We start from the raw sequence: 9,078 nt of genomic DNA on the forward strand, positions 1-9,078 counted from the left end.
TTAAGAAATTACGTAGTTGGAGAGAAGAAACTGCAATTTTTAAGGAGTTCGTTTAGCAAACGTATTCTTCTTGCCAACGAAACTGACAACCAAACACGCATAATAATCTTTTCCCCGTTTTTAAAGTGCGTAAACTGATACATTTAATACGACAAATAAGCGACACCCCTGCATTAAACACTGACGCGATTCGCAGGTCTGCGCAGTTCCCGCGCAGTTATGACACGCGCAAAACCGCGGAACCTTAAGTCACGTGACCGGCTATCAGCTGACTGTCGGGCTCCGGGTTTGACAGCAGAAAATCTCTCATCATCTTTTACACTAAGCGCGGCGCTTCTTATAAAACAGGCATCGCGCCGGAGAACTTTGAAAACAGACGGAAGACGAGCGGTTACAGCTGCGAAAAGGATCATGTCCGGAAAAGACAGGATCGATATTTTCCCCTCTCGAATGTGAGTACCAGCAGCGCGTGGGGCTCCGTCGTCATGTCTTAGCGTAGTGTCGAATATAATTTAGCATATTTCTAGATTTAATCTGAGTTTGCTGATAAATATACAGTGGAGAATGAACCTCCCGGAGGTTTTCAAGTTATACGCTGTGTCCCGATGATGGCCCCGCTACACGATGTTCCCGTTGCCAATCGCCCGTAGAGCGGGGTCTGTCCGTCCGCAGCGGCTGTGCTGTGACGTCACGCACGATGTTCATAAGGGTTTTGTTCGGAGTGGTCAGTACTGCATATCCCTTTTACGTTTCGGCGCAGATTGCTTGGTGGGTCACAAGCGGTGGGCAAGAAGAAAGGAAGCGTGTTTAGATGCGAGGCCGTGACAATGGGGGGGGGGGGGGGGTGTTTGCTGTCAGCTCGATCTGTCTTTCTCTGTGTGTGTGAGTGTGAGAGAGAGAGAGAGAGAGAGAATCACGTGTGCATCGTTGACACATGATCATGTTCCCATAGGCACCTGCACCTACTGCATGTGTCATAGGGCACGATTGTGTGATTACAGTGCATCAGTCTGTCTTCTTCCCTCCCCATGTACCTTCCTTTCTGCTGTGAATCTGCCTCGTTTTCTGCTGTTGTTTCAGCACAGTAGCTACATGGATCGAGGACACGTGTCCCACATTCCAGAAGGTGTAGCGGAAGTCAGTGCAGTGGAGAGGCAGGCAGGAGGGTGCGTGCCGTGCGCTCCTCACTGTGACGGCACGCGGAGACTCCCGTGGGCCTGTGACAAAAGCACGTCCCGCCTGTCCGCCGATGCTTTCCTGAACAAATGGACCTTCCTGGTCTCCATTAAAGTGTCTCTTCTGTTCTCTCGGTTTCTCCGCGTAAGAACAACGAGCAGGATGCCGTGGTAATTTTCCAAGTGGAAGAAGTATATGGTGAGAATTATTGCGGTGCGGTGACACAGTGTCATGCGGCTTCCTCATTTGTGTCACCGTCAGCAGTTTATTTAGGGGAAGAGGACTGTCGGCATTTACACTTATGTTTACTCATTTAGCAGCTGCTTTTCTCCAAGAAGAACGCAAAGAGCGCATGACACCAACAGGACAGATCTGGGTCCACATGCTGGAGTAAAGTCAATTTGTATCATATCTCCGTATTACCAGTGTACATTACACCAGCAGAAGTTTCTTAAAATAATGATAACTATAAACTACCGAAAACACTTTTCCTGGTGCATGATGAGCAAGATTTTAAGCAATGAATGCCTAAATTAGGGGGCGCGGTGGCGCAGTGGGTTGGACCACAGTCCTGCTCTCCGGTGGGTCTGGGGTTCGAGTCCCGCTTGGGGTGCCTTGCGACGGACTGGCGTCCCGTCCTGGGTGTGTCCCCTCCCCCTCCGGCCTTGCGCCCTGTGTTGCCGGGTTGGCTCCGGTTCCCCGTGACCCTGTAAGGGACAAGCGGTTCCAAAAAAAAAATGCCTAAATTATAATTTCTAGAGGAGATTCAAAATACTCCTGGGGATGAACCACAGTTTAGTAAAGAAGGCAGCGAAGGGTTAGATTTCCTTCTTTTGTTTGACTTTTATTCTGGGTCCTCTTGTTACATACATCTGAGCTTCAGATTTTTGAAGAAACATTTTTGCTTTATTTTTAATTGTATTTTATTCACTTGTCTGTTCTCAAGGATGAGTTTTTCTCTTCAGTAGTGAAGGAGCTCTACGGTGGTTCTGGCTGGTGTTGCCGAGAGTCTGATTAATAAAAAGATGTTTAATGCTGCACATTTTTTGGGCAATAATCATCACTGAACATTAAATAGCTATTTACAGGACTTGATCAACCGCTACACCCCAGCCAGACCCCTTCGCCCGTCTACTTCTGCTCGATTGGCGGTCTCGTGCACGAAAAGTAAAGCACGGAGGTTCTCGGTTCTGGGTCCGTTGTGGTGGAAGGACCTTCCCCTCTCACTCAGAACTGCAGAAACTCTGTCTACATTCAAGAAGGGTCTGAAAACTCACCTTTTCCGGACTCACTTCGCCCAAGATCTTTCAAGCTCATGTATCGTGTAAATCTTCATTAATCATAACTTTATGATCATGCCCAGATAAGCCTTTACACAGCTGCTACTCCTGTATTGTATGGGATTATTTGTTTGTGTACCTTATTATTAAAAAAAAAAAATTGGTAGGAAGGTGATCAGGATTCATCTATCCTGCGTTTTATGCAACTACTTGAACGTTGAACCTCGGTGCAGCAAGTGGTAGGTAATAAACTTGGTTTATTTGAGTCACATTTCTGCAGCTATGTCTCTTTCTCTTAATGCAATGCACAAATTGTATTTTTGTTGAGGTATGTCGCTTTGGAGAAAACCATCTGCTAAATGAATAAATGTAAATGGTGGAAATAATGTATTTTAATTTTCAGCCATTTCATATTAGCTTTTAGTTTTAATTTTGGCATAATGCACAGGTATATCTGCAGCATCACATGAAGGAAGGAACATGGAGAGAAGGGATTCGCAACTGGTCACTTTTACAGATTTGCCTGTGCAGCTGTGTTTTCGTCAGGGTTTTTCTTGGCAGAAGTCCACTTCAAGTCAGCATGAAGATTTAATAGTGGCTTTCACAGAAATAATTAACTGTCAGGCCATCAGCTGTCTGCTTTTCTTAAGTGCTTCCCTTTTCTCACCAAATTCAATAAATGTAGCAAAGAGTATGAATATTGTGGTGTGAGATCACTAGTAACCACTAGTCACTAACTAATAGTCATGCTGTGACCTCTAAACCTGCAGGATCTTAATCATGGTTTTATAAGTTTGTACCTATTAATGCCTTTTGAAAAGCATTTCACTACTGGGTATTTCTATTGTCAGATCAGTGAAGAAAATTACATTTGTTCAATTAACTGATGCTTTTCTCCAAAGCCATTTACAATGTTAAACTAGAATTACTTACCCATTTAAGGGGTGCGGTGGCGCAGTGGGTTGGACCGCAGTCCTGCTCTCTGGTGGGTCTGGGGTTTGAGTCCCGCTTGGGGTGCCTTGCGACGGACTGGCGTCCTGTCCTGGGTGTGTCCCCTTCCCCCTCTGGCCTTATGCCCTGTGTTGCCGGGTAGGCTCTGGTTCCCCGTGACCCTGTAAGGGACAAGTGGTTCTGAAAGTGTGTGTGTGTGTGTGTGTGTGTGTGTGTGTGTGTGTGTGTGTGTGTGTGTGTGTGTGTGTGTGTGTACTTACCCATTTATACATCTGGGTAATTTTACTGGAGCAATTGAGGGTATGTGCTTTGCTCAAGGGTACTACAGCTGGAGGTGGGATTCGAACTTGCAAACCTGAGATCCGGACCATGGGGTGACATGGTGGTATAGTGAGTAGCACTGCTGTCTCACAGGGCCTGGGTGGTGCAAGAGGACGTGGGTTCGATCCCTCCTCGGTCTGTGTGGAGTTTGCATGTCATCCTCGTGTCTGTGTGGGTTTCCTTGGGGTGCTCTGGTTTCCTCCCACAGTCCAAAGACATGCTGTTCAGGTTCACCCACAGTGTGTGAGTGACAGAGAGTGTGTTCCACTGATGTATGGATGAGTGACCCATTGTAAGTAGTGTGTCTAGCAGTGTAAGTCACCTTGGTGAATAAGGTGTGTGGGCTGGTAACACTACATAGAGTTCATTGGAAGTTGCTTTGGAGAAAAGCGTCTGCTAAATAAATAAATGTAAATACAGTAGTGCTGACCACTATGCTACCAGCTGCCCTACGTGAAATGTACAATGAGCTTCCTGCACTCTAGAACAAACCTGTTGTATTACCACTGTTTAGGTGGTTCCGTTCCAAAATGAATTCATTTTGCAGCCGTCATTTGAATCCGAATCCATGCGCCTGTCCACCAGTTAGAGACCTATCAGCAACACAACACTGCCTCTCACTTCCTTGTAGGGCTCAGACCATCATGAAAGCGCGACTGAAAGGAGCTCAGACTGGCAGAAATCTACTGAAGAAGAAAGCAGATGCCTTGTCCATGCGCTTCCGTCAGATCCTCCGCAAGATTATAGAGGTGCGTGCTGAAAATCACGGGCACCACGGTACGACTGGAGTACACAAGGCTCCTGCTAGGTGTATCGCTGTGTTCGAATGGGTGCAGTATCTTTACAGGTACAAAAGAATGTAAGACTTGTTAATCCCACGCAGAGATGGACTGCACCCAGACCCCCACCATCTTCTGATAGTGATACGCTGTGCTAATTTATGTTGTAATGGTACTGAGAGAAGGGGGGCGTGGTGGGTTTGGCCTGTGCCTGCTCTTCGGTGGGTCTGGGGTTCAAGTTCCGCTTGGGGTGCCTTGCTATGGACTGGCATCCCATCCTGGGTGTGTCCCCTCCCCCTCCGGCCTTGCGCCCTGTGTTGCTGGGTTAGGCTCCTTTTCGCCGCAACCCCACTGGGACAAGCGGTTTCAGTCAGCAAGAGTGTGTGTGTGTGTGTGTGTGGGGTACTGAGGACACCAAAGTACTGCGTTTCTTTCGGAAACGGCTAGGTAGGAGATTTCTGTTTCTCCGCAGACCAAGACTTTGATGGGGGAGGTGATGAGGGAGGCGGCCTTTTCCTTGGCAGAGGCCAAGTTTGCAGCTGGAGACTTCAGGTGTGGTGGGGTTTAGTAACATCCCTTCAATGATCCCTCACGTAGACATACCCTCGCTGGAGGTCCTTCACGCCATCGTGGCCTAACTTCTCTCGACGTGATCTCTTCTCAGTACCACTGTGATCCAGAACGTGAACAAAGCCCAGGTGAAGGTTCGTGCCAAAAAGGACAACGTGGCAGGTGATGCAGTCCCCTTCACTCTGCACCTTCCATTGCAGATAAATTGCCAGCGGCAGCATGGTGGCTGTCACCGCCTGAGCTCATACCAGCGTATTTACCTGTTCTCTTCTCAGGCGTTACTCTACCAGTGTTCGAACACTACCAAGAAGGAGGCGACAGTAAGCTCTTCAGACTTACTTCTCTCCAAATCCTAGAGGAAGTCTTTCAGTCCATGGCACCGTGTAGAAAATTTAAATAAAAAAAATCAAACTTTTCACATTTTTTGAACCGTTTTAATCGTCTGTTTTTACGCACTTTCATTCCGATGAGCCTAGTGTCCTCTGTCCTCAGGCTATGAGCTCACCGGCTTGGCCAGAGGAGGGGAGCAGTTGGCCAAGCTCAAGAGGAATTACGCCAAGGCTGTGGAGCTGCTCGTAGAATTGGCCTCTTTGCAGGTACGGGGCGCCATTGATCCTTCTGACTGCACAGGTATTAAGTACTCAGCCCTCCTGTAACAGGGTCTCATACAATGAAAAATGCTGGAAAGGGTTATGAAAATACAGTATATACTTTTTTAATAGAGGGCTTGTTCAGTACAATGGTGTTTCACCTGTTTTCACCTGTTACGTGGTCATTTTACTTTTACATCAGGTGTTTAAAAAAAAAAAGCACAAGTCCTCTTTGCTCTCATTTTATTTGTCAATGTCTAAAAAATGTTTAAAAAAAAAAAAAAATGAAACCTTTTCTTAGCATGCTGTAAATAGTTTAGTCACTAAGACTACAGTGATTTGTGGAGGAATGGACAGATACTTAATGTCTGACTTTTCTCTCCTGGGTGAACATTTCAGACCTCATTTGTCACTCTGGATGAGGCCATCAAAATCACTAACCGCCGTGTCAATGCCATTGAGCACGGTAAGCTCTGAACTCCATGTGGAACACATTATTTTCATATAGCGCCCTTCTCAACAAGGTGACACAGGTGCAAAAGTAAGTACAGTGGCACCTGGAAGTATGTGAACCCCTTCTGTCCCTTAGTTTTACCGCTAAATTGCTATTTAATGTCATCCGACATAAGATGTAAAATGACCAATTCCATATGTTGCTTTAGAGGAAATCATGTGTAGTAGAAATACAGAAGTAGTGCAGGTGTAAAAAAAAAAAAGTGAACCCCAAGTTGCATTCATTAAACCAAGTAGGTAAGTACAATTGGATGTGTAAATCATAATCATTTTATACATTCATTTTAATATTTTATACAAGAATAATGACCATTACTACAGGGGTCATGCAAAGCAGCAATGTATCAGTATCAACTTTATAAGGAAAAGAAAGGTAATCAGATTAAACAGTAAATGGAAAAAATGTGCTGTGCTGAATAAAGACAGGGGTCACAGCGCATGACTGTCTGTCCACAGTAATTATTCCACGGATCGAGCGCACCTTGTCCTACATCATCACCGAGCTGGACGAGAGGGAGAGAGAGGAGTTCTACAGGTGATCGAATCCTTGCTGGGCTGCACCCACATTTCACTCTTTGTCTTTATTCAGATACATAGCAATTAAGACCTTGACTTTTGTGGTCATTGTCACCCTTGTGGAACTCATGCTGACCAGAAGGAGTAGGAAAAATTTGGATGGAGGGACCCCCTCCTGCTCGGCTGACCTTATTCTTTTCGCGTCTCTTCCAAGGCTGAAGAAGATCCAAGAGAAGAAGAAGCAGCTGAAGGAGAAGTCAGAAAAGGAGATTGCACGACGCCTGGCCGAGCTGGGCCCCATGGCCGAGCCCGTGAATCTGCTGATGGAGGAGACTGATGAGGACCTTCTGTTTGAGTGACCAACCTGTCCCCTTGTCTGGTGTAGCTGTGTAAATTATTTATTACAATTAATCCAGGTCTCTGAGGACATGCCCGTGTTGTGCGAAACAAAATTTAAAACTAATTTTGACATTTGTGTTCTTGTTGGTGATTTTAGTTAAAATGATTTTCAGTAATGAAGTTCAAAGTGTTAGTCTATTGAAAACAAAATGTGTTATTTTGCAGAACTCAGTCTTTCCCTTCCTAAATGTCAGTTGTCTGTTAATGTAAGTAATGCAGAGCAGGGACCAAAGAGCAGTACTAGGACAGCGTTTATTGAGGAGTGAGTTGAAAAGAAGCTGTCATGAGCGAATAAGCAGGATTCCTCAAAGGTTGTCATTGCATGCCGTTCGTGTCGCTCTGTACCGAGAGCAGCATTTTTTTGTGAGTTTTTGTGGTGTCTGATGCCGCTGAGCGCTAACAGACACATCCTACGGACTGGAACACCTTTTCTCCTGTTGTTTCAGAATACTTCTAAATCCAAATAAATGCTTAATGAACACAAATTTAACCAACCTCTCGTTTTTCATTAGAAGATAGCGGAATTTGGATTGCATATATAGCACCATGCGACAGGTTTCAAAGAGGGCTGCCCAGCCTTCAGCACGGCCTCTCTCTTCCCTGGTCAGTAGCCAACAGCTCCAAGTGTCCGACTCTCACAGGATATAGATCAGTGCATCCTTTAGAGTTTCTGCAAAAATTAATTATTTCAACAAAGCAACTGAGTACAGGTGTTGAGCACAAACCACAACAGTGTGGCCCTTTGCCAGCAGCTTTTCGGTCCTCCACATTAGATACTGCATTCAGATAAAAGGCTTTTTAGGCCATGTACTGTACCATAATGTTTACTGTCCAAAACACAGTATCTCCCAAAGCATTTCAGTCGAGTAGTTGTCAAAATTAACCCAACAAGATGTAGCAAAAATTCATTATGGCAGGTACATACTGCATAATGTCTTTCCTTTGTATGAAATATGCATCTACAAAAGACCATTTTAAAATATCCTCACTGCAACTATTATGTTCAAACATTAATTTTAAATTATGATTCACAAATTTACACATGGGGGAACAATTCTAGACGATCCCTACAGTACAACATTAAATATAAATTTAGCTCAAAGTTTTAACATTCCGGTTGCCCGTGCTTTCACAGGGTGCTCGCAGCGTGGGGCGCTTGGATGCAATTTTTCTACTTCAACGCTGGCTTCGTACAAAAACAAACGGTTCTGTCGGTTTTAGCTAAATGTACGTACGTACGTACATACACGGGCTCCTCCCGTAATGTTTGTGTTGCACATTTCTTTGAAGAAAGTTTCCAGATTATTCATCCATCCACTATCAACAACTGTTTGTCCAGCGCACGGTCACAGGGGTCCAGAGCCTTTCCATGAAGCACAGGGCATGAGACAGGATAGCAGCTATCACAAGGCAGTCTCACGCCCACTAGTGGCACTTTAGAGTCACCAATGCACCCGAAATATGAACTGTGGGAGGAAAATAGACCACCCAGAGAAAACCCAGGTGATGAACATAGAAACCCTGCACGAACTGAACCGGATTCAAACCAAACTCCAAACGCACAGTTTGAGAGCTGTGAGGCACCTGCCTTACCTGCTGTGCCACTGTGCGTTGTCAGTTTCCAAGTTAACATTGTTAATTGCACCTGGGTTTCCTTGATGCTCTGGTTTCCTGTCACTCTCTAAAGACATGTTTCAGGTGAACTGGTGACTCCAAATTGCCCATGGTGTCAATGTCTACCTGAATGAGCACATGTCAAGAGGTAAAGAACCCAAACTTGTTCTAGCCATTGAGTTCTGGCAGTAGACTCTGCAACCTCAGTGGACTTTCCCTCTCACATGACTGGAGGATAAGGGAAGGAGAAGATGGTAAGCTATGATGTACAGAGCACACTCTCCGCTTCTTACAAGAAGTACACACTCGTCCGTAATGCGCAAAAAATGCACGTATAGACAGACACACACACACACACACACACACACA

The 9,078-nt window shown here is 45.4% G+C and overlaps 1 protein-coding gene across 1 annotated transcript; it reads left to right on the plus strand.

The window, feature by feature from the left end:
• Positions 1-226: 226 nt before the first annotated feature.
• atp6v1d (ATPase H+ transporting V1 subunit D) lies at positions 227-7,580 on the plus strand. The gene is made up of 9 exons (XM_018735070.2): positions 227-452; positions 4,360-4,477; positions 4,980-5,059; positions 5,172-5,239; positions 5,353-5,397; positions 5,570-5,673; positions 6,067-6,133; positions 6,637-6,715; positions 6,911-7,580. Exons 1-9 carry the CDS (start codon positions 412-414, stop codon positions 7,053-7,055), a joined length of 747 nt encoding a protein of 248 aa, XP_018590586.1. The 5' UTR covers positions 227-411; the 3' UTR covers positions 7,056-7,580.
• Positions 7,581-9,078: the final 1,498 nt, after the last annotated feature.

The sequence above is a fragment of the Scleropages formosus genome, chromosome 1, assembly GCF_900964775.1.
Source record: "Scleropages formosus chromosome 1, fSclFor1.1, whole genome shotgun sequence".
Taxonomy (NCBI): domain Eukaryota; kingdom Metazoa; phylum Chordata; class Actinopteri; order Osteoglossiformes; family Osteoglossidae; genus Scleropages; species Scleropages formosus.